Source organism: Syngnathoides biaculeatus, chromosome 4 (assembly GCF_019802595.1).
Source record: "Syngnathoides biaculeatus isolate LvHL_M chromosome 4, ASM1980259v1, whole genome shotgun sequence".
Classification (NCBI taxonomy): Eukaryota; Metazoa; Chordata; class Actinopteri; order Syngnathiformes; family Syngnathidae; genus Syngnathoides; species Syngnathoides biaculeatus.
The window spans coordinates 12,658,061-12,684,500 of NC_084643.1; the positions used below are offsets into that span (position 1 = coordinate 12,658,061).

General features: G+C 43.3%; 1 protein-coding gene across 8 annotated transcripts in view; it reads left to right on the plus strand.

Annotated features, from left to right (window-relative positions):
- pias2 (protein inhibitor of activated STAT, 2) overlaps positions 1-26,440 on the plus strand; it is a 112,484-nt gene that overhangs the window by 80,384 nt on the left and 5,660 nt on the right. For 5 of the 8 annotated variants that reach the window (XM_061816909.1, XM_061816910.1, XM_061816912.1 and 2 more), the window contains 3 exons: positions 8,211-8,400; positions 9,960-10,096; positions 10,177-10,214. In XM_061816909.1, the coding sequence (XP_061672893.1) occupies positions 8,211-8,400; positions 9,960-10,096; positions 10,177-10,214 (365 nt within the window). Of the gene's footprint in view, positions 1-8,210; positions 8,401-9,097; positions 9,323-9,959; positions 10,098-10,176; positions 10,215-26,440 lie in introns of those variants that run through there. The other 3 variants (XR_009794589.1, XR_009794590.1, XR_009794588.1) reach the window with 3 other exon arrangements.

Below are 26,440 nucleotides of genomic sequence, written 5' to 3' on the forward strand. Positions count from 1 at the left end.
TGATACTCCTAAAGGCGGCTGATGGGTACTGGCTGGCCAAGCAGAAAGCAGCTTTGGTGATCACTGAGACAAAAACTCTGGCGTCGGAGGAGTTTGGTGAGGACATGGAGAACTACTTCCGGACAGTTTCAAGGGCATTCTGGTTCACCATCCTTCATCTCGGGGGGGGGGAGCATTGGATGGAATTCGTCCAGCTTCCCTGAAGGGCCTGGATGTTGTGGGGCTGTCCTGGTTGACACGCCTCTGCAACGTCATGTGGACATTGGGACAGTGCCTCTTGACTGGCAGACTGGGGTGGTGGTCCCTCTTTTTAAGTGTGTTCCAATTACAAGGGACTCAGACTCCTCAGCCTCCCTAGTGATGGAGAGGAGGGTCTGTTGGAAATTTGCATCTCAGATTCCCCTTGGACTGAAAACTATAAAATTACATGTAAAAGGTATTGAACACATTAAGAAAGGGAAGTGCCAAAAGGCATTGGAAACCAAAACACATTCTTCCTTTCTCAGCTTCCACCACCTCGTTCTCTGCACTACCTTTGTCTTCTTAATTTTCCTACCTATCACCAGAGTCATTCTACACACCACCATCCTGTGTTGTCGAGCAACACTATCACCTTCCACTACTTTACAGTCAGTAACCTCCTTCAAATTACATAATTTGCACAAAATATAATCCAGCTCACTCTTGTAGGTCACTATGTAATGAAGAAAACAAGTTTTAAAAAAAATTAGTATTTGAACACCTTGCTATATATCAAGCTCTCCCACTTAGAAACCATGGAGGGGTCCGAAACTTTCATTGTAGGTCCATGTTCACTGTGAGAGAAATAATCTAAAAAGAAAAATCCATAAATAACAATGTATAATTTTTGTGTGATACAGCCGCAAATGAGTATTGGAACACCTATCTATCAGCTAGAATTCTGACCCTCAAAAACCTGTTAGTCTACCTTTAAAAGTCCACCTCCGCTTCATGTATTATCCTGAATCAGATGCACCTGTATGAGGTTGTTCGCTGCTTAAAAACACCACCCCAAACAATCAGTAAGACTTAAACTTGTAACATGGCCAAGACCAAAGAATCCAGAGACAAAATTGTACAACTCCACACGGCTGGAAACGGCGACAGAGAAATGGCCAAGAACCTTGGCGCAAAAAGGTCCACCGTTGTAGCAATCATTAAATAATGTAAGAAGCTAAACATGAAGCTCGATCTCAATCAAAGTGGAGCCCCATGCTAGATATCAACTCGTGGGGTCTCAGTGGTCCTTAGAAAAGTGAAGAATCAGCCCAGGACTACACAACAGAACTTGGTCAATGACCTGAAAAGAGCTCGGACCACAGTTTCCTGGGTGACTGTTGGTAATACACAAAGACGTCATGGTTTGAAATCACGCATGGCAGGGAAGGTTCCCCTGCTTAAACCAGCACATGTCAAGGCCCGTCTTAAGTTTGCCAATGACCATTTAGATGATACAGAGGAGTCATGGGAGAAAGTTTTGTGGTCAGATGAGACCAAAATGGAACTTTTTGGTCATAATTCCACTAACTGTGTTTGGAGGAAGACGAATGATGAGTTCCATCCCAAGAACACCATCCCTACTGTGAAGCATTAGGGTGGTAGCATCATGCTTTGGGGGTGTTTTTCTGCACGTGGGACAGGACGATTGTACTGTATTAAGGAGTGGATGACCGCGGCCATGTATTGTGAGATTTTGGGGAACAACCTCTTTCCCTTACTCAGAGTATTGAAGATGGGTCATGGCTGGGTCTTTCAACATGACAATGGCCCAAAAGACACAGCCAGGAAAACCAAGGAGTGGCTCCGTAAGAAGCATATCAAGGTTCTGGCGTGGTCTAGCCAGTCTCCAGACCTAAACCCAATAGAAAATCTTTGGAGGGAGCTGAAACTCTGTGTTTTTCAGTGACAGCCCAGAAACCTCTCTGATCTAGAGAAGATCTGTGTGGAGGAGTGGGCCAAAATCCCTCCTGCAGTTTGTGCAATCCTGGTGAACAACTACAGGAAACGTTTGACCTCTGTAATTGCAAACAAAGGCAACTGTACCAAATAATAGCTTTTCTCAGGTGTTCAAATACTCATTTTCAGCTGCATCACACAAATAAATCGTTTAAAAAAAGCATACATTGTGATTTCTGGATTTTTTTTTTTTTTTTAGATTATCTCTCTTACAGTGGATATGCACCTATGATTAAAATTTCAGACCCCTCCATGATTTCTAAGTTGGAGAACTTGCAATATAGCAGGGTGTTCAATACTTCTTTTTTCACTGTCGGTGGGGGACCAGACAAAGAACAACTCTAAATAAACAGCGTTTGCATAATTTTAAAACAAGACTGAAAACTTCGTATATACATTCAGGATATCGAAGCCATTACTATTTATCAGTTTATGGCCAAATTAAACAAAACAATTTCACAAATGCTTACCAATCAGTGTTTCCAGCACAAAGCATGTCGTCCTCCCTGGGACTCACTGCTTGCTCTGCACCTTCATCGACAGCGTTTTCGTCTGCATGAACGTGTTATGTCTAACTGGCTCAAATTGATAACCTTTGACACCTTTATAAAGCTTATATTCCTCACCGTCTTCATGAGACCCTTCAAAATCATGTTCATCGCTTAAATTATCGGAAAATTCAGTATCGTTAGAGGCATGCGGACGGGCTGGAATAGTCCTTCACTGTTTCCGTCACTTGGGTCTTGATATCCCACGTGAAGACAGAGACGAAACAGGATTTAGGGATAATCGGAGCATGCTCGGCTTCAACTCTTTTCCTCCTTCCTCCGGCCAGTGTCTCTATTCCTCCACAGCGGTCTTGACTGCGAGCCACTCACGGTGTCCGACGTCGTATTTGTGCTCCGCCGGAGTCAACCTCCTGGAAAGTCTGCCAATCCAGAGGGACTGTCCCCGATGTCCATGCAATGTTGCAGAGGCGTGTCAACCAGGACAGACCCACAACATCTAGAGCCTTTAGGAAATCTGGGCGAATCTCATCCACCCCCCGAGGCCCTGCCACCAAGGAGCTTTTTATCCACCTCAGTGACCTCAACCCCACAGATGTAAGAGCCCACTTCTTAGAACCCAGACTGTAATTCTTCACGGGAAGGCGTTTTGGTGGGATTGAGTAGGTCTTTGAAGTATTTTTCCCCACCAACTCATAACATCCCGTGTTAAGTTCAGCAGTGCCCCATCTCTACTAGACACAGTGTTGGTGTTCCACTGCTTCCCCCTCCTGAGATGCTGGATGGTGAATCAGAATTTCCTCGAAGCCATCTTGAAGTCCAAACTCCTCCCACGCCTGGGTTTTTGCCTCAGTGACCACTGAAGTTGCGTTCCGCTTGACCAGCTGGTACCCATCAGCTGCCTCGGGAGTCCCACAGGCCAAAAATGCCCGATAGGACTCCTTCAGCTTGACAGCATCCCTCACTGTTGGTGTCATGACAGGCACCGACCACCTTACAGCCACAGCTCTGCTCGGTCGCCTCAGCAATAGAGGGGGGGAACATCGTCCACTCGGACTCAATGTCCCCCGCCTTTCATGGACTGTGAGCAAAGTGAGAATTCTTTCTGACAGGGGAATCTGCCGGCCGTTCCCAGCAGACCCTCACAATACATTTGGGCCTACCACATCGGACTGGCATCTTCCCCCACCATAAGAGCCAACTCACCACCAGGTGGTGATCAGTTGACAGCTCAACCCCTCTCTTCACCAAGTGTCCAAAACATGCAGTTGCAAGTCTGATGACACGACTACAAAGTAAATCATCAAACTGATGCCTAGGGTGTCCTGGTGCCAGGTGCACATGTGGACACCCTTATGCCTGAACATGGTGTTCGTTATGGACAATCCGTGATGAGCACAGAAGTCCAGTAACAGAACACCACATGGGTTCTCATCAGGGAGGCCGTTCTTCCCAATCACGCTCTTCTCGGTCTCACTGTCATTGCCCACGTGACCATTGAAGTCCCCCAGCAGAATGATGGAGTCCCCAGAGGGAACGCTCCCTCTAATGACGCCAAAATGCGTGGGTACTCTGAACTGCTGTTTGTTGCATAGGCACAAACATTAGTCAGGACCCATCCCGCTACCTGAAGGCATAGAGGCTATTGTTTCATCCACTGGGGTAAACCCCAACGTACAGGCCATGAGCCAGGGGGCAAAAAGTGTACCCACACCTGCTCGGTGTATCTCACCGAGTGCAACTCTCGAGTAGAACAGAGTCCAACCCCTCTCAAGAAGAGTGGTACTAGAGCCCAAGCGGTGTGTAGAGGCGAGTCCGACTCTGTCTAGTTGGAACTTATCGACCTCATGGATCAACTCGGGCTCCTTCCCTGCCAAAGTGGTGGCATTCCATATCCCTCGAACAGGCACATCAAACATTTGTCTCGCGGGCTGGATGCGGCTTGTTGGATCGTTTAATCCGGCCAGTCATACATTTCCGAGTATGTCAAAAAAAGAAGCGAGTCTCTAGCTCAGGGGTGTCAAACTCCCTTTGGTCTGCGGGCCGAATACAGCTTAATTTGAGATCAAGCGGGCCGGACCAGTAAACTCATTTCAAAATTACATAGAACTAACAATAAGCCCACTTTTTTCCTTTGTATTAGTCACTAATGCTAATAATTAGTGCAAAGAATGAGTAAATTATCAAAATGTTTATTAACAGAATTTTCCTTTTACATTATGAACAATATATTATGAACAAGAGAATAACATAAGAACATAAAGTATGTGCAATTTTAACAACACTTTGACACAGTTAAACATATTTAAGTGTGTTGTACATAAAACTGATCACAGAAATAGTAACAATGTTCCAAAAACATTTAGTACCAGCCTTGTGGAACTTAAAAACACTGTTTTTCAACATCTGGAAAGCAATTTGAACAAATGAATAACTTTCACAGCAATTATTCGTCTTGCTTGGAATTTGCCCTTGAAACTTGACATCGTTTATCCTGCACAAGTGCATCTATATGAGGAATCATGTCCTGAGAAGCAGCCAATTTCAGAATCTCATTCAAATGCTTATGTGTGAGCTTTGAGCGCAGCTTTGTTTTATTAATGTTCATTAGTGAGAAAACCTGCTCACAAAGGTAGGTTGTCCCAAACATGGACAATGTTTTAGCAGCTAGTGCTGTCAATGCGGGATAGCCTGGTAGGAGGTACTTGTAAAATGTGTCCAAGCTTACAGAGGCAAATCTGTCCTTCAGTTCTACATCACACTGCAAATCAATGATTTCAAGTTGCATGGCAACGGGCAAATCAGAAGCTTTGACTGTGAATGGTGAGCGAAAAACTGCAAAATCTGTTTCGAGTTCGCTAAAAACCTGAAATCTTTTCTCAAACTCCATCAACAGCCCTGAAATCTTCTCTTTGTACCGTTTCACGTCAGAATTAACGCTTGCTGCGCACATATCTTTTAAACAGGGAAAATGAGCAGGGTCACCGCTTGCCACCTGCGTCTCCCATAACCCGAGCTTTAACTTGCACGTATGCTGTCATAATACTGTTACGATTTTTTTTGCGTCCCTGCAACATTTTGTTAAGAATATTCAAGTGCTCAGTGATGTCAACCATAAACGCAAGGTCCTGCAGCCACAGATGGCACTGTAATTCCTTAACAGGTTTACCTTTTTTCTCCATGAATTGTCCGATTTCATCACGTAAATCAAAGAAGCGTTTAGCACAGCACCTCTGCTTAACCATCGTATGTTCGTGTGATAAGGCACACCATGGATAATGTTACAGTCACTGAGAAAGCTGTCAAATTGACGATGATTGAGACCTCTGGCTCGGATGAAATTAACAGTTCGGACAACCACCTCCATGACGTGATCCATTCTTAGCGATTTGCTGCATAATGCCTCCTGATGCAAAATGCAATGAAATGTCCAAAAATTACCTCCCCCATTTGCGGCTTGTACTTGATATCTGAACTTTGTCACAACACCTGCCTTTTTACCGATCATTGACGGCGCACCATCAGTAGCCAGGCTTACGGCGCGTGACCAGTCCGCTCCGACTCTGTCCAGCGCTCCAACGACGGAGCTGAAAATGTCCTCACCTGTTGTGGTGTCGATCATCGGCACCAGCTCGAGAAACTCCTCTGTGACATTCAAAGTCTTGTCAACTCCACGAATGAATATGGCCAGTTGAGCGACGTCCGTGATATCAGTACTCTCATCAATCGCAACAGAAAATGCCACAAATGACCCCACTTTGCGTTTTAGTTGGTGGTCCAAATCTGCAGAGAGTTCCGAAATCCTGTCTGCCACGGTATTTCTTGTCAAGCTTATATTGGCGAAAGCATGTCGCTTCTCAGGACACACAATTTCAGCAGCCGTCAGCAAGCAGTTTTTAATGAACTCCATCACTGTACGGCTTTGATGCCATTGCTATTTGGCTCGCAATTAGGTAGCTGGCTTTCACCGCAGCATCACTGGCTTCTCGGCTCCGGGTGAAAACAGATTGCTGTTTCTTCAGACGCGCCATCATTTCATTTACCTTCTGTTTTCTCAATTCTCCATGCAAACTGTTGTATTTTTCACCATGCTGAGTTTCATAATGGCGCCGAATATTGTATTCTTTAAGCACCAAAACTTGCTGCTGGCACACCAGGCACACGGGTTTCCAATTCACCTCCGTGAACATATAAGAACATGTCCATTTTTCTTGAAAAGTCCGACACTGTGTCTACTTTTCTCCTTTTTGACAAAGACATTTTGCTGATGAGGGTGCGAGGCAAACGGAAAAGTAGATAATGCAATTGTCGCCAATAGACGCTGTACAGACGTTCAATTTTACCAGGTCAAGGTGGTCCTAGTTCCGCCGCAGTGTTGCTTTCATGTTGTCTGCACGTACTAAAACACTGTGCCCCCTAGCGGATAATACAAGAACTACAAATTTTAAAGAAAATTCATATTTTTTTATACAATGCAGCTTTCTTCCCCGGGCCGTACCAAACCACCAGACGGGCCGGATCCGGCCCCCGGGCCGTATGTTTGACACCCCTGCTCTAGCTCATTTCTATCAAAAGTTGTGATTTTTTTTTTTTTTTTTTTTTTAAATAAATACAAAACAAATGTTCCCTACAGCCGCTCGAGGGCAGTAAATGTGTAAAAGCACACACGTCCGGCACCAACACAAGTTACTTAGAGGAAATAAACGTTCGCAAAGTGATGTGTTCAAGTAAAAATAAACCTACAATCTTGCTTCACCATTCACCACTCCTCATCAAGTGGACATTCCCATGTCCCCTAGAGCTAGTTTCTGTAGCTGGGGATCGGATCGCCAAGGTCTACAGTCTTTGGAGTGTTCAATGCCAGGTTGTGTTGGCCAAACCAAAGCTCCTGTCTTGCCACTTCCTGCCGATACACAGACTTGTTGCCGTCTTTGATGAGGGCGATGACTGTGGTGTCATTTGTGAACTTCAGGAGTTTGACAGTGGGGTGCCTTGAGGTCTTTTTGTAGAGCGAGAAGACCAGAGGGGAGAGGACACAACCCGGTGCTGATAGTGCGCGTGGATGAGGTGATATCCCCTAGCTTCACCTAATGTCTCATGCCCGTCAGGAAGTTGTCGATCCACTGGGAGATGGCAAGCGAGACACTGAGCTGGAGAAGTAGTGTGTTGCTTTGGTCCTAGCGCTGCTGGTTATTCACAGGGTTACCCTGTGTGGACAACCAAAAGGTTATTATGATCTCCACAAACCAGGGCCTTAGCAGCACTGTATTTGTTTTTTGTGTAAACTTGTGACTACAGCGGGAGACAATTACACTTTCTGTTCTTTGCATAATTTGTTTAATTAAACTCTTTATGACTCTGTAACAAACTGAAAAATCTGAAAATCAGTTCCTTGTTCTGTATGTCGTATGAGGGCAGCATCGACTGCTGGAGAAAAATTCCTTGTATGTTTTTACACACTTGGCCATTAAATCTGATTCTGATACAATTACATGTACCATTGTACCCAACAAAAGGCACAATGCTGACTGAGTGTGCCTTCTTATACTGCATACAGCGTATTCGCACGCTACTGTGCAAACTAGTTCATTGCACACTGTTCAGCACCATTGTTGACCCACTGTTTTACTCACTGTGTCCAAATTACCCAAAATGGGACTCCACATTTGTATCCCCTCTCTGTTGTTGTGTTAGAGATTCTTATATGATCTTTGTTGTTGTTTTTAGCCTCATCATTTTTGCGACACTCCTTGGTGGCTCCATATTCTGCTGAGCCCTATCCTACCAAGAAGTCTGATGTCATTGATTTGACTCTGGGAAGCTCATCTTCTGATGATGACGACGAGAATGGCACAGATCCTCCTCTTAAGAAACGCTGTGTTTATGTTTCAAAAAATGACGACATGCATGCAAAGGGGTTAGTTGGAACACAAAATACTGCCTCTATAAACTTTGTTCAATGAATCCCGTAATTTCTCGAAAATAATGTGCAGATCTTTCCAAAAATATTTTCACGAAGTCAATAGAGCACATTATATTTAGGTATGGATCAAAAATAAAAAATACAATCACATTGTATCGTCGTATGAAGGTACATAGAGTGGTGAAAAAAGGTATACATATACATTTCAATATGACGTTTGATGTCTTGTTAGACATTTATATATATTCCGGTAAGGTGCGCCACCAACCTGAACTCTGGCCTCCTCACAGGAGCATGTCGCTTTATGATCGTGAGCGTAGCATATTTGCTGCTACTGTACCAAACATGAGAAATGACTGCCTGTGAATTTGTTTGAACTTAAACTAAGACAAAAAATGTTGACTACAACGTTGAGTTGTGCAGTGACCAAAAAAAAAAAAAAAACACGTCATCACTCCTGCAAAAGACTCAATCAACCAGGAAGCAGCAGGGCACCTCAAAACAACGAGGGCTCAATAGCTTCAGGTCGGTATCAAAACAATATGAGCTCAGTAGTTTGAGCGAAATGGGCACATTTTTTAAAAAATGGGACGGCGCACACAATTGAAATGCTCACTTTTTTTTTTTTTAAATGTGTCCATTCTGTTCATTTCTACGTAGTTTGAGCTCACGTTGTTTTCGTTGCCACTAGACGCCATAGTGAAAGCTGCTACAGATTGGAGCAAAATGGAGGGCAAGAGGCTGCGCTGTGGAACCCAAACTCATGGGATTAAAACAATGTTTCCTCACAAATGCTATGAATGGCACAGAGGATGAAATGCTTTGGGAGCAGAAGAGGATCACTCTTCATGAGTCAATGGAGGAGGCACCAGAACTGGACCAAGTCATCGATGAGTTCGACAGTGATGCGCCAAAGGTAGTTACTATGGATATTTTTAAGATTGGAGATGAGTCAGATGGCCAAGGATGTGTAATGTAGTGGATAAATTGCACTATGCACAAACGTTTTATTCACAAATATTTAATGCAAATTTTTTTTACGTTAAACAGTGTTAGTTTATTTATTCAAGACGGTAATATGTGTTATCAACAGTATTAATAAAATGTTATGCCATCATTGAGCATTTATTTTAGTTGGTTGAGCGATTCTGTTCTGACAATTACAGGGACAAGCGTGTCCTGTTGCCTGTCCCGAGTTATATACTACCGCTACATCAGCACATGCACAAGGATTATTATAAATGATTGTTCACACAATTTTTTGAAAAACTATACAAGTACAAACAAAAGTACAAACCTAGCAAAATAGAAATACAGATAATTCCTAATATTTTGAATATATGTGTAGCAGCAAATTGGTTGGGAGCATTCTACATTGGTAGAAGGTTTTTCTGGATTTTTTTTTTTTTGGTCAACTTTGGTAGTGCACATTATACTTCAGGACGCATTATATTCGAGAAATTACGGTACATTGGGATTTTTGATATATTGTACGAGCTGCAATTCCTTACAATTTTTTTTATCCCGAGTACTAAATTCTGGCTCTGTCTTAGAGTATTGCCCTTTCAGCCTCCCAATTTACGCGTGCCAACTGTTCAGGCCTTGGACCCATCATATCTGACCTCGACACTTGCGGATTTTGCAGTACCCTTCCACCAAACCTTGACTACCATGCCCACAGATATGCAGAGTGAGTCGACTACCTCTGGGTTATTAGTATGGTCTGGGCTGTTAAACTGTAAATAATCTCAATTTGTCTCCTTTTTGTAGGCCTGGAATTGTTTTCTTTAATTCAAGCGGATCCTCAGGTATGTTACTGTCCCATGAATGCCTTTGACTCCAATAATTGCAAATCAACTGCACAGCTTTTCACTTTTTTCATATTCACCAGCATTTTTATGGATAACTGCTTATTATACTGCTACATTATTGGAGTGTGCTTGTAATGCGTATATCTGTTCGCTGCAGAACTGAGCTCTCCTCAGTTGATATTTAAAACCCTACCCCCAACTTATTAAAATACCAAACAAATAAACCAAAGAAAATATTTTTAAAAATAGCAAATTGGACTCACTAGTACAAGGAATGTGGAAAAATGGGATACAAAAGTGGAGCAGATTAATCTCTGGATTATTTTTGGAGGTACAAGATAAAAAATAAACTTCTCCACTGGGATAATGAAGACACGTTGGATTGTAAACATTATCATTCTCCAATTATGACGCCATGTACAGTGCAGTGAAAAAGTATTGGCCCCGTTCACAAATTGTGCATACTTTCTCTACTTTAATTTTTAAGATCATCAAACAAATGTAGACAAATATAACCCAAGTGAAACTAAAATGCTGTATAAAAAGGATTTGATTCAGAAACCAAAAACAACGGTAAAAAGACTCCCAATCTTGATTACCTTAAGACCTGTGCAGTTAGGAAATCACTTAACCAGAATCTGTCCTTACAAATTCATCAGACATAAGATTTAAAAATAAAAAAAACTGCAACAAAATGACACAAGCCAAAGAAATTATAGCTCATTTGAGAAATAAAGTATCCGTCTGTTAAGGGTTACAAAGGCCATTTCTAAAGCCCTCTTGATACTCACGCATGCGACGACCGGGTATTGTTCCTGTCCCGCATGCCTTTTGCTTTTGTACTCACGCATGCGATTTTGAAAAAATGCTGCAGTTCTTCTCCAAGTCAGAGGTGTCGCTACGGCTGGTATTGGCTAAGATGCCACAGGGTGGCGTTTCCTCAATAGTTTTTGGTTATTTCCGGGAGCCATTTTTACTTTCCTTTCAGTAACAAATAATAAAGCAACAACAGTGCCGACCGTGGAACAATGTTTGCTTGAACAAATTAACCTAAATGACCAGATAATCAATTTTGCACAAAACAATTATGGTGCAAAATCCGTATCCCACATCCACGGTAGCGTTCCAAGGGAAAAAAAAACACTGCTGACCAAAAAGAACAAAGGCTTTTCTTTTGTTGAAAAAAAATTACTCATCATTCATCATCAAAATGATTGATTAATTACTCTTTTACACATGGCCAAGTAATTGATTTTTTTGTCCTTAACTCAGGAAATTACTTTTTAAAAACAGCATCTTAAATTTTGTATTCCTTTTATGCCAGAACAGTTTTAATTAGTGTCACAATGGACTTTTTAGACTACCATGGTGTTTTCTTCTTTAATGGATAATTATTGAGAATAAAAGTCGATCGGTCGAGCAGAAAAAGGTTTCTAAAGATTATTAAGAAAAAAAGACAACAAAAGAGAAACCTCTCGCGCTAAGTAAATTATATACCTGGAACAATGACACATATGATATCTATGCACCAAACACCTGCAAACCGCCAGAGATCGGTGTGTGGTTCATTAAAACAAAGGGGATGAGTGTGTGTAATGGATTAAAACCCTGGGAGCCAGGCAGGGCACAGGGTCTGGGCACCTTGACTAGAAATCAGCTCTGACATACTGAAACATGGTCCCCACGACCCACAAGAAGCTCTGAATGTGTGTATGTTCCCAGATGTAACTGGTGGAAAAAAATCATAAATATTTACAATCGTGTAAGAATGTGGTGAGTGAGTAATTAAAGAGGTGTGGCTCCTGCAGATCAGACCCATCACCCAGGACAACCACAGACAGAAGAGGCCCGTTCCACCCTGCCCCGCAGCACCATGATCTAAAGCCTTGCTACATGAAAAAAAATAAAATAGTTCTTGATGACAGGTTTTGCTATTTCACGCAAAGTCTCAAGAGGACAAAAGAGAGAGTGGAATTTGGTAGAAATTTTAATTACCATCAACAACTACAGTGAAAACTGCAGAAGGGCTTAAATAAAAGGTACAGATAAACATTTGAAAAAAAAAACGGTGGAACTCGTGATGCAAGTGTGAAATGTGTATGTGGGGAGCAATGTGCAATGTTACACATGAGTTGTGCGATGTTATTATTAAAAATTCAAGTCTAGCATTTTTGATGGATTCTGCGTAACCCGGGTTGAGGCCTTTGGTTAGTATGCTCACTACCTCATCAGGATACATGCACAAAATAAACGGGTAAATAATTTTTAAACAATAAAATAATGATATCAAGTAACCTTAAATGTGTTTGAGAACATGCGTAGAAGCAGTGATCAAATAGAATGAAGTTGACGTCAGATTTTGCGCACAAAGTTGATTTGAGCAAATAAAGTATACATGTGAATGTTGGCAATTCAATAATTAATTTAAACAATTACAAAGGGCACGTTTGAGGAAATCGAATAAGCTTGTTGACTAAATCTGAAACTACCCAATTCAACAAATTAATTTTGATTAATTTAATTTACAATAGTTATGATGAGGTAAATTGACTCTTCAAGTGAGCAAGTCAAGTGAAGTTGTGAAATTGATTTGAAGCTTTGGCGTACACAGTGGACTACTGTTGAGCACATCTGCCTCACAGTTCTGAGGACCCAGTTTCAAATTCGGCCTCAGCTGTATGGAAGTTGCATGTTCTCTTTGTGCTTACCTGGTTTTTCTCTAGGTTCTCTGGTTTCCTCCCACATCCCCGAAAACTTGCGTAGTAGGTCAATTGACCCCTCTGAACAGGGCACTTCACCATGCCTCCTGAAGTTACGTCACCCCACGCAATTAGCAAAAATGGCATCGCAGGAAGAAAAGACGAGAGCGAAATTGTCCGATTTACCAGCTGATTTTTCACTCGCATTCTTACCGAATAGTGAAATATCGTTGAAGAGCAGACAGCATTGCTTCAAGTATTTCAGCGAGGGGTATTTCAAAAGTATTTCCACGCATATCGACGGAGAAACCATCGATATTAGCACAAGATCTTTCCGGAGTCAGAGGAAGACCGAGAAGCCACATAATATATTATAACCCAAAGACGAATTCGTCATTGACAGTTTCCTATTTTCGTGTTACCTATAACACTTGTGTGCAGAATCTGTATGTGTATCTGTATAGCAGTTTGTGAACCGCCGTATGAAGGAAAAGAAGAAGGTGAGGCTTGATTTATGAGTTGTTTCTCTCATTTTCTTTGTGTAACGTCACACGCTCCCCTCAATAATTATTCTTGAATTAGTGCCGAACCTACGGAAGTCCCGACCGAGTACGACAATCACTACTTTAGTGTCCTCAAACATCCTTCCTTCAGTCTTGGTGTCTCGGTGCACCTCAAAGGCTTTCAGGACCCGCTAGTCCGGTTTAGCTTAGCTCGCTAGCCGCCAACAAAGAGACACGTTTGTGCAGTCAGATCATCGCAAAATATCGCTCAACAGAGATCAAGTGTGTCAATCATTCACACGTAGCTATGTTATGCAAGCGAAGAACTGCTAATTCATTTATATGAGACGTATTGAAAATCAAATATAGGGCTTACCTTCGTGTAAACATATCTGTTCCGGTTGATTTTAGATGGATTCAGTTGATCATACGATCTTCCACAAAGTTTGATCCATCAAAGACATTTTTCGTACTCTGTCTTCTGTTCCAGTTGATATTAGATGGATTCAGTTGACGATGCGGTCTTCCACAAAGTTTGATCCATTGAAGACATTTTTCGTACTGGGTCTCCGGTTTTGGAAAGGGTACGAATTGAACTCCACCAACTAGCCTTTCAGGATACCTGTCGTCACGATTACAAAGTCAGTGACCTCTTAACCATATCTATTGTTAAGGAACCCAAATACGTGATAAAACGCTAACAAAAGCTATACTAAACCATGCGACTTTGTCTGAGGTAACGGCGGATGCCAACAAGGGGCGTGGTTTATGCAGATCTCTGGCCTCTGATTGGTCAGCGACGTGGATGATGCAATTTCTACAAAGTGGTCAATTGAAGACTCTAAATTATCTGTGGTTGAGAATGTGAGTGCAACAAGTTGTTTTCTGATGTGTGTTGCAATTGGCTGGCAAAAAGTTCAGATTATTCTGCGCCTCTCGCCCACATAGAAACAAGCATAATGGGCGCATAAAAAAAAAAAACAACTGGAGGGCGGACACTCTTAAAATGTTAGCTTTTTTTAAAATATGCCCACCAATTAATTAATTAATGTGCCATTTCTTCATAGTTTGAGCTCTCATTGTTTTGGTAGCAACCTGATACTATAGAAGAGCTGCTACAGATTGTAGCCGAATGGAGGGCAAGAGGCTGCGCTATTAGCACTGCAGACCTTTGCCTCAAAGTGCTGACAATGATGAGGAACAAAAGGAACCAAGACTCTTGGGATTCAAAACATGTTTTCTCACAAACGCCATGGATGGCACAGAGCATGCCTTGCTGTGGGAGGAAGATGGAATTGCTGTTCATGATGCACTGCAGGAGACACTGGAACAGAACCAAGTCATCAATGATGACAAATGTAGCGACTATCAACCACTCACATTTGGCGGACGCGACCATGCTTGCACGCCTCCGTGCTCGCAAATCTGCACAGTCTTCTTTTTCTTTGGGCTTGTCCCGTTAGGGGTCGCCACAGGGTATCATCTTTTTCCATCTAAGCCTATATCGTACATCCTCCTCTATAACACCCACTGTCCTCACGTCGTCCCTCACAACATCCATCAACCTTTTCTTTGGTCTTCTTCTTGCTCTTTTGCCTGGCAGCTCCATCCAAAGCACCCTTCTACCAATATACTCACTCTCTCGCCTCTGAACATGTCCAAACCAAAGAAGCTCTCTCTAACCTTGTCTCCAAAACAAAGTGAGAACCTCAGCATCTTCAATTCTGCTACCTCCAGTTCTACTTCCTGTTATTTCCACAGAGCCACCATGTCTAATCCGTACATCATGGCCAGCCTCACCACTGTTTTTTAAACTTTGCCCTTCATCCTAGCGGAGACTCTTCTGTCGCATAGAAGACCAGACACCTTCCGCCAACTATTCCTTCACTTCCTTACCACACTCTCCATTGCTCTGTATCGTTGACTCCAAGTATTTGAAGTAGTCCATCTTCGCTATCGCTTCTCCCTGGAGCTTCACTGTTCATCCTCCGCCCCTCTCATTCACGCACATGTATTCTGTTTTACTTAGGCTAATCTTCATCCCTCTCCTTTCCAGTGTGTACCTCCATCTTTCCAACTGTTCCTCCGCCTGTTCCCTGCTTTCACTCCAGATCACAATATAATCTGCGAACATCATGGTCCAAGGGGAATCCAGTCTAACCTCGTCTGTCAGCCTATCCATTACTACCGCAAACAGGAAGGGGGTCAGTGCGGAACCCTGATGCAGTCCCACCTCCACCTTAAATTTTTCTGACACAGCAACGGCACATCTCACCGCTGTTCTGCTGCCCTCTTACATGTCCTGTACTATTCTAACATATTTCTCCGCCACACCAGACTTGCTCATGCAGTAGCACAGTTCCTCTCTTGGTACTCTGTCATCGGCTTTCTCTAGGTCTACAAAGATACAGTGTAGCTCCTTCTGACCTTCCTTGTACTTTACCACGAGCATCCTCAAGCCAAATAGTGCATCTGTGGTACTCTTTCTAGGCATGAAACTACACTGTTGCTCGCAGATACTTCTGTCCTGAATCTAGCCTCCACTACCCTTTCCCATAACTTCATAATGTGGCTCATCATCTTTATTCCTCTGTAGTTTCTACAGTTCAAAACATCGCCTTTGTTCTTAAAAATGGGGACTATCACACTTTTTCTCCATTCTTCAGGCATCTTCTCTCCCGCTAGTATTTTATTGAATAAGTTGGTCAAACTCCACAGCCACCTCACAAATTGCTTCCATACCACCACTGGTATGTCATCGGGACCAACTGTCTTTCCATTTTTCATTCTGTTCAGTGCCTTTCTAACTTGTCCCTTACTCATCAAAGCCACTTCCCGCTCATTCATGCTTGCCTCTTGTACTCTACCTTCTCTCCCATTTTCTTCATTCATTAACTTCTCAAAGTACTCTTTCCATCTACTGAGTACACTACTGGCACCAGTCAACTTATTTCCATCACTATCCTTAATCACCTTGACTTGCTGCACATCCTTCCCATCTCTATCCCTCTATCCGGCCAAACCTGTAGAGCTCCTTTTCTCCTTCTTTCGTATCCAACCTGGAGTACATATCATATTTCTCTTGTTTAGCCTTCACCACCTCTACCTTTGCCCTACGAGGCATCTCAATGTATTCTTTACGCCTCTCCTCAGTCCTCTCCGTGTCCCACTTCTTCGTCGCTAATCTCTTACCTAGGATGACTTCTTGTATTTTGGGGTTCCACCACCACGTCTCCTTCTCCCCTTTCCTACCAGAAGACACCCCAAGTACTCTCCTGCCTGCCTGTCTGAATACCTTAGCAGTAGTAGTCCAGTCTTCTGGGCGCTCTTCCTGTCCATCTAGAGCATGTCTCACCTCTTTCCGGAAGGCCACACAACATTCTTCCTTTCTCAACTTCCACCACCTGATTCTCTGCTCTACCTTTGTCTTCTTAATCTTCCGACCCACTATCGGAGTCATCCTACACATCACCATCCAATGCTGTCGAGCTACACTGTCCCCCACCACAAACTTCGAGTCTGTAACCTCCTTCAGATTATACCGTCTGCAAAAAATTAAATCCACCTGCGTGCTTTTACCTCCACTCCTGTAGGTTCCACTCTCTTCTGGAAATCAGTGTTCACCACTTCCAATTCCATCCTTTTTGTGAAGTCCACCACCATCTGCCCCTCAAAGTTCCTTTGTTGAATGCCGGACTTACCCATTACTTCTTCATCGCCCCTGTTTCCTTCGCCAACATGTCCATTGAAATCTGCACCAATCACAACACACTCTCTCTCTGGGATGCTCAGGACTACTTTGTCTAATTCGTTCCAGAATTTCTCTTTCAATTCGAGGTAACATCCTACTTGTTGGGCATAGTCGCAAATCACATTGTACACAATACCCTCAATCTCAAATTTTAGCCTCATCACTCAATCTGATACTCTTTTCACTTCCAAGATATTCTTGGCCAGCTCTTCTTTTAAAATAACCCCTACTCCATTTCTCTTCCCATCTACTCCATGATAAAATAATTGACCCCTCCGTACAGGGCACTTAACCACGCCTCCTGAAGTGACGTCACGCCACGTGCGGCAACGTAAGACAAACAATTAGCAAAAAGGGCGGGGAAAAAGAAAAGAATAGAGCGAAACTGTCCGATTTGCCGGCTGATTTTTCACTCGCATTCTTAGCTAACAGTGAAATATTGTTGAAAAGCAGACAGCAGGGCTTCAAGTATTTCAGCGAGGGGTATTTCAATGGTATTTACATGCATATCGACGGAGAAAACATTATTAGCGCAAGATCTTTCCAGAGTCAGAGGTAGACCGAGAAACCACATAATATAATATATTATAACCCAAAGACGAATTCGTCATTGACAGTTTACTATTTTCGTGTTACATATCACACTTGTGTGCAGAATCTGTATATGTATCTGTATAGCCGTTTGTGAACCGCCGTATGAAGGAAAAGAAGAAGGCGAGGCTTGATTTACGAGTTGTTTCTCTCGCTTTCTTTGTGTAACGTCACGCGCACCCCTCAATAATTATTCTTGAATTAGTGCCGAACCTACGTAAGTCCCGACCGAGTACGACAATCACTACTTTAGTGTCCTCAAACATCCTTCCTTCAGTCTGGTTTGATCCATCGAAGACATTTTTCGTACTCGGTCTTCTGTTCCGGTTGATTTTAGATGGATTCAGTTGATGATGTGGTCTTCCACAAAGTTTGATCCATTGAAGACATTTTTCGTACTCGGTCTTCTGTTCCGGTTGATTTTAGACGGATTCAGTTGATGATGCGGTCTTCCACAAAGTTTGATCCATCAAAGACATTTTTCGTACTGGGTCTTCGGTTTTGGAAAGGGTACGAATTGAACTCCACCAACCTGTTGTCACTATTATAAAGTCCATGACAACACCTCTTAACCATATCTATTGTTAAAGAACCCAAATACGCAATAAAACGCTAACAGAAGCTATTCTGGACCATGCAATGTTCTCTGAGGGAACTGCGGGTCCAAAAGGGGGCGTGGTTTATGCAGATCTCTGGCCTCTGATTGGTCAGCGACGCCGATGACGCAATTTCTAGGGAGGGGTCAATTTAAGCCCTGCACCTAAACTTTTCGCCTTACTCCCTTTCCTTTGCTCTCTTGGAGGCACAATATATCAACCTTTCTCCTCGTCATCATGTGACCTAACTCCTGAGCGTTTTCTGTCATAGTTCCAACATTCAAAGTCTCTACATTCAGCTCTCGGGTTTGTGCATTCCTCTTCTTTTTCCGACTAAGCCATTTTCCTCCTCTTTTTTTGTCTTCGACTTACATGATCTGAATTTCTACCGACGCCTTGTAGATTAACATTTCCGGGTGCGGGTGTAGAAAGCCCGGGCCACAACCTAACTGTTGGAGAATTTTCATGATGAACGCTCATATATGTTTGGCACAGTTTTGAGTCGAGCACGAAAAATCCCTCACGTAGAATTTGTTACGACTAGAAAAAAATAGATATTGAAAGTCGTTTCATATTTTGTGTTGTCCTGACATTAATTTACATGCTTATTTCATAAACGTTAAAAGCAGCCCTATGGCGGCACAAACCAGTGCAATCTGTAAGCCGGTCCCAACCCCGGATAAATGCAGAGGGTTGCGTCAGGAAGGGCATCCGGCGTAAAAACTGTGCCAAACATATGAGCATTCATCTAAAGAATCCCAAAACAGATCAGTCGTTGCCCGGGTTAACAACGCCCGCCCCCGGCACTGCTAACCTGCAGGGCATCAATGGAAATTCAGCTACTGTGTGTCGAAGACAAAGAAGAGGAGGAAACCGGATCCATCGTCAGAAGAAAAAGAGGAATGCACAGAGCCTACAACTGAGTGTAGGGACTTTGAATGTTGGGTCTATGACAGGAAAGCTCAGGAGTTGGTTGACATGATGATTAGGAGAAAGGTTGATATTCTGTGCATCCAAGAGAGCAGGTGGAAAGGTAGTAAGGCTAGAAGCTTAGGAGCAGAGTTTAAATTATTCTACTACGGATTAGATAGAAAGAGAAATGGAGTAGGGGTTATTTTAAAGGAAGAGCTGGCTAAGAATGTCTTGGAGGTGAAAAGAGTATCAGATCAAGTGATGAGACTAAAATTTGAAATTGAGGTTGTTATGTATAATGTGGTTAGCGGCTATGCCTCACAGGTAGGATGTGACCTAGAGTTGAAAGAGAAATTCTGGAAGGAACTAGATGAAGCAGTTCTGAGCATCCCAGACAGCGAGAGAGTTGTGATTGATGCAGATTGCAATGGACATATTGGTCAAGGAAACAGGGGCGATGAAGAAGTGATGGGTAAGTACTGCATCCAGGAAAGGAACTTTGAGGGACAGATGGTGGTGGACTTTGCAAAAAGGAAGGAGATGGCTGTAGTGAACACTTATTTCCAGAAGAGGGAGGAACATATAGTGACCTACAAGAGCGGAGGTAGAAGCACGCAGGTGGATTATATTTTATGCAGACGATCTAATCTGAAAGAGATTACTGACTGTAAAGTAGTGGTAAGGGAGAGTGTAGCTCAACAGCATAGGATGGTGGTGTGTAGGATGACTGGTGGTGGGTAGGAAGATTAAGAAGACAAAGCTAGAGCAGAGAACCATGTGGTGGAAGCTGAGAAAGGAAGAATGTTGTGCGGCCTTTCGGAAATAGGTGAGACCGGCTCTCGATGGACAGCAGAAGCTCCCGGAAGACTGGACTACGACAGCCAAGGTCATCAGAGAGACAGGCAGGAGAGTACTTGGTGTGTCTTTTAGGAGGAAAGGGGAGAAGGAGACTTGGTGGTGGAACCCCAAAATACAGGGAGCCATACAAGGAAAGAGATTAGCGAAGATGAAGTTGGATACTGAGAGGACTGAGGAGAGGCGAAAGGAGTACATCGAGATGCGACGTACGGCAAAGGTAGAGGTGGCGAAGGCTAAACAAGAGGCATATGAAGACTTATACCAGGTTGGACACGTAAGAAGGAGAAAAGGATCTCTACACATTGGCCAGACAGAAGGATAGAGATGGGAAGGATGTGCAGCAGGTAAGGGTGATTAAGGATAGAGTTGGAAATGTGTTGACTGGTGCCAGTAGTGTGCTGAATAGATGGAAAGAATACTTTAAGATGTTGATGAATGAAGAAAATGAGAGAGAAGGAAGACTTGAAGAGGCAAGTGTGAAGGATCAGGAAGTGGCAATGATTAGTAAGGGGGAGGTCAGAAAGGCACTACAAAGGATGAAAAATGGAAAGGCAGTTGGTCCTGTTGACATACCGGTGGAGGTATGGAAGCAATTTGGAGAGATGGCTGTGGAGTTTTTGACCAATGTATTCAACAGAATACTAGCTGGAGAGAAGATGCGGGTGAAAAGATGCCTGAAGAATGGAGGAAAAGTGTACTAGTCCCCATTTTTACAGAACAAAGGCGATGTTCATAGCAGTGGGAATTATAGAGGAATAAAGTTGATGAGCCACACAATGAAGTTATGGGAAAGAGTAGTGGAGGCTAGACTCACGACAGAAGGAAGTATCTGGGAGCAACAGTATGGTTTCATGCCTAGAAAGAGGACCACAGATGCATTATTTGCCTTTAAGATGCTCGTGGAAAAATTTGGAGAGATGGCTGTGGAGTTTTTGACCAACTTATTCAACAGAATACTAGCGAGCGAAAAGATGCCTGAAGAATGAAGGAAAAGTGTTCTAGTTCACATTTTTCAGAACAAAGGGGATGTTCAGAGCTGTGGGAATTATAGAGGAATAAAGTTGATGAGCCACACAATGAAGTCATGGGAAAGAGTAATGGAGGCTAGACTCAGGACAGAAGTTAAGTATCTGCGAGCAACAGTATGGTTTCATGCCTAGAAAGAGGACCACATCTGCATTATTTGCCTTGAGGATGCTAGTGGAAAAATACAGAGAAGGTCAGAAGGAGCTACATTGTGTCTTTGTGGATCTAGAGAAAGCCTATAACAGAGTACCAAGAGAGGAACTGTGGTATTACATGCCTGGTGTGGGAGAGAAGTATGTTAAAATAGTATAGGACATGTATGATGGCAGCAGAACAATGTTGAGGTGTGCCTTAGGTGTGACAGAAGAATTTAAGGTGGAGATGGGACTGCATCAGGCATCAGCTCTGAGTACCTTCCTGTTTGCAGTGGTTCTGGATAAGCTGACAGATGAGGTTAGACTGGAATCCCCTTGGACCATGATGTTCGCAGATGATAGTGTGACATGCAGTGAAAGCAGGGAGCATGCAGAGGAACAATTAGAAAGATGGAGACAGGGACTAGAAAGGAGAGGAATGAAGATTAGCTGAAGTAAAACAGAATATATGAGCGTGAATGAGAAAGGTGGAGGGGGAAGAGTGAGGCTACAGGGAGAAGAGATAGCGAGGGTGGAGGACTTCAAACATTTAGGGTCAACAATCCAGAGCAACGGTGAGTGTGGTAAGGAAGAGAAGAAACGGGTCCAAGCAGGTTGGAACAGCTGGCAGAATGTGTGTGGTGTGTTATCTGACAGAAGAGTCTCTGCTCGGATGAAGGGCAAAATTTATACAGTAAAACAGTGGTGCGGCCGGCCATGATGTTTGGATTAGATATGGTGGCACTGAAAAGACAACAGAAAGCAGTGCTTGCGGTGGTGAAAATGAAGATGTTGAGGTTCTCTCTAGAAGTGAGCAGGTTGGATAGGATTAAAAACGAGCTCATTAGAGGGACAGACAAAGTTGGATGTTTTGGAGACAAGATTCGAGAGAGCAGAATTCGATGATTTGGACAGCGTGTCATCTTTTTCCATCTTAGCCTATTTTCTGCATCTTCCTCTCTAACCCCAACTGCCCTCATGTCTTCCCTCAGCACATCCATAAACCTTCTCTTTGGTCTTCCTCTCGCTCTTTTGCCTGGCAGCTCCATCCTCAGCACCCTTCCACCAATATACTCACTCGCTGGCCTCTTGACATGTCCAAACCATCGTTTCTCAGTAATCCCAACACAACTCAATCCTAAACTCACCCATCCGAAATCACCTCAAATCCTAAACCTTACCCCAACCGTAATAAAACTTTTTTTTCATGCAAATATGATACGTTTGGGATAGTCATTTCATTACATGTACGCAGCTATCCCTTCACGCAAGATCGGAGGCAATCATGTTGCAGCGGAGAGAATTATGGCATAGGGCAGATCTGCCCAAGGTTACAAAAAAAAAAAAAATATTCTGCTCCACTTAAGGTTCTTAAGAGCACAATGCCTGCCATGTTTGGGATGACCAGAACCCGTGCTAGAGCTGGCCTTCCGGCAAAACTGAGCAGCCGATACAGAAAAGCTTTAAAGTTAAAAAAGAATCCAAAGATTACTGTTCCTGAGCTACATAGATGTGGTTGGGAGATGGGAGAAAGTTCGAGAAAGTCAACCCTAACTGTGGACCTTCATCAGTCAAGACTTTTTGGTCGAGTGGCCTGACAAAACCCTCTACTCGATGCAAGACACCCTCGGAGGACTTCTTTTAGGCCCTTTGTATCCAAGTTGTTATTTTTAATCCCAGCACGCAACATAGTTGAAGGTGGGACCAGTAAATCAAGACTTTCATCTTAACTCCATTGACACAGAAAGTCTGAAGCAGAGTGCACTTTACTGCAGATCGTGCACCATTCCACCTGTCGATCTCGAGGTCCATTCTTCCCCCTCTTGTGAACATAACTCCATGATACTTGAACTCTTCCACTTTGGGCATGATCTCATCCATGAAGGGACTCGACCCTTTGCTGACTGAGAACGATGGCCTTTGATCTGGAGCTGCTGATTTTCATCCCAAGTGCTTCACATTCTGCCTTGAAATGCTCTTGTGAAAGTCGACGTTTGCTGCTTGATGAAGCTAACAAAATCAGATCTGAAAAAGCAGACGTACATTCCCCTCCAAAAGTGTTGGAACCACTGTTTTTGTTGTATACTGAAGGCAAGTCGGTGTAATCTGAAGGAGGTTACCGATTGTAAGGTTGTGGTGGCTGAGAGTGTAGCTCGACAGCATAGGATGGTGGTGTAGAGGATGACTCTGCAAGTGGGTAGGAAGACTAAGAAGACAAAGGTAAAGCAGAGAATCAGGTGGTGGAAGTTGAGAAAGGAAGAATGTTGTATGACCTTCCGGAAAGAGGTGAGACAGGCTCTAGATAGACAGGAAGAGCTCCCAGAAGACTACTGCCAATGTATTCAGAGAGGCAGGAAGGAGAGTACTTGGAGTGTCTTCTGGTAGGAAAGGGGGGAAGGAAACTTGGTGGTGGAACCCCAAAAATACAAGAAGTCATCCAAGGTAAGAGATTACCAAAGAAGAAGTGGGCCACGGAGAGGGCTGAAGAGAGGCAAGGAATACATTGAGATGTGCCGTAGGGCAAAGTAGAGGTGGCGAAGGCTAAAAAAGAGGCATATGACGACATGTACTCAAGGTTGGATCCGAAAGAAAGAGAAAAGGAGCTCTCCATGTTGACCAGTGGGATAGAGATGGGAAGGATGTGCTGCAAGTAAAGGTGATTAAGGATAGCGATGGAAATATGGCGACTGGTGCCAGTAGTGTGCTAAGTAGTTACAAAGAGTACTTTGAGAAGTTAATGAATGAAGAAAATGGGAGAGAAGGTCGAGTAGAAGAGGCAAGTGTGAATGACCAGGAAGTGGCATTGATTAGTAAGAGAATGAACAGAATGAAAAATGGAAAGACAGTTGGTCCAGATGACATACCAGTGGAGGTATGGAAGCAACTTGGTGAGTTGACTGTGGAGTTTTTCACCAACTTATTCAATACAATACTAGCGGGAGAGAAGATGCCTGAAGAATGGAGGAAAAGTGTGCTTGTCCCCATTTTTAAGAACAAAGGCGATGTTCAGACCTGTGGAAACTACAGAGGAATAACGATGATGAGCCACACAATTAAGTTATGGGAGCTAGTGGTGGAGGCTAGACTCAAGACAGAAGTACGTATCTGCCAGCAACAGTATGGTTTCATGCCTAGAAAGAGTACCACAGATGCATTATTTGCCTTGAGGATGCTCGTGGAAAAGTACAGAGAAAGTCAGAAGGAGCTACATTGTGTCTTTGTGGATCTAGAGAAAGCCTATGACAGAGTACCAAGAGAGGAACTGTGGTACTGCATGCGTAAGTCCGGTGTGGCAGAGAAGTATGTTAAAATAGTACAGGACATGTATGATGGCAGCAGAACAATGGTGAGGTGTGCCTTAGGTGTGACAGAGGAATTTAAGGTGGAGGTGGGACTGCATCAGGGATCAGCTCTGAGCCCCTTCCTGTTTGCAGTAGTAATGGATAGGCTGACAGATGAGGTTAGACTGGAATCCCCGTGGAGCATGATGTTCGCAGATGATATTGTGATATGCAGTGAAAGCAGGGAGCATGCAGAGGAACAATTAGAAAGATGGAGACATGCACTGGAAAGGAGAGGAATGAAGATTAGCCGAAGTAAAACAGAATATATGTGCGTGAATGAGAAAAGTGGAGGGGGAAGAGTGAGGCTACAGGGAGAAGAGATAGCGAGGGTGGACGACTTCAAATACTTGGGGTCAAAAATACAGAGCAATGTAGAGTGTGGTCAGGAAGTGAAGAAACGGGTCCAAGCAGGTTGGAACAGCTGGCGAAAGGTGTCTGGTGTGTTATGTGACAGAAGAGTGTCTGCTAGGATGAAGGAGAAAGTTTACAAAACAGTGGTGAGGCCGGCCATGATGTACGGATTAGAGACGGTGGCACTGAAGAAACAACAGGAAGCTGAACTGGAGGTGGCAGAAATGAAGATGTTGAGGTTCTTGCTCGGAGTGACAAAGTTGGATAGGATTAGAAATGAGCTCATTAGAGGGACAGCCAAAGCTGGATGTTTTGGAGACAAGATTCGAGAGAGCAGACTTCGATGGTTTGGACATGTTCAGAGGCGAGAGAGTGAGTATATTGGTAGAAGGATACTGAGGATGGAGCTCCCAGGCAAAAGAGCGAGAGGAAGACCAAAGAGAAGGTTTATGAATGTGGTGAGGGAAGACATGAGGGCAGTTGGGGTTAGAGAGGAAGATGCAAGAGATAGGCTAAGATGGCAAAAGATGACACGCTGTGGCGACCCCTAATGGGACAAGCCGAAAGGAAAAGAAGAAAGAAGATATATAAAAGAGAAATGGGAAAAGTGAGATACGAACTATGGGCCCACCTTACATGGAACGAATACATACATTATATATTATTTGTAGAACATCTGTTACAATGTGCTTTGAGGTGGTGTCAACTTTTGATTATGATTTTTATTGTTGTTATCCATACCTCTGTGATGAGAGCATTGGTTTGGTAAACCAAGGGTTCTGTTCTGTTCCGCTGTTCTGTTGCCCTCATACATGTCCTGTACTATTTTAACATATATCTCTGTCACACCAGACTTGCGCATGCAGTACCACAGTTCCTCTCTTTGGACTCTGTCATAGGCTTTCTCTATGTCTACAAAGATACAATGTAGATCCTTCTGACCTTCTTTGCACTTTTCCACAAGCATCCTCAAGGCAAATAATGCATCTGTGGTACTCTTTCTAGGCATGAAACCATACTGTTGCTGGCAGATACGTACTTCTGTCTTGAGTCTAGCCTCCACCACTAGCTCCCATAACTTAATTGTGTGGCTCATCATCGTTATTCCTCTGTAGTTTCCACAGGTCTGAACATCGCCTTTGTTCTTAAAAATGGGGAGTAGTACACTTTTCCTCCATTCTTCAGGCATCTTTTCACCCGCATCTTCTCTCCAGCTAGTATTCTGTTGAATACATTGGTCAAAAACTCCACAGCCATCTCTCCAAATTGCTTCCATACCTCTACTGGTATGTCATCAGGACCAACTGCCTTTCCATTTTTCATCCTTTGTAGTGCCTTTCTGACTTCCCCCTTCGTAATCATTTCCACTTCCTGGTCCTTCACTCTTGCCTCTTCAACTCTTCCTTCTCTCTCATTTTCTTCATTCATCAACTTCTCAAAGTATTATTTCCATCTATT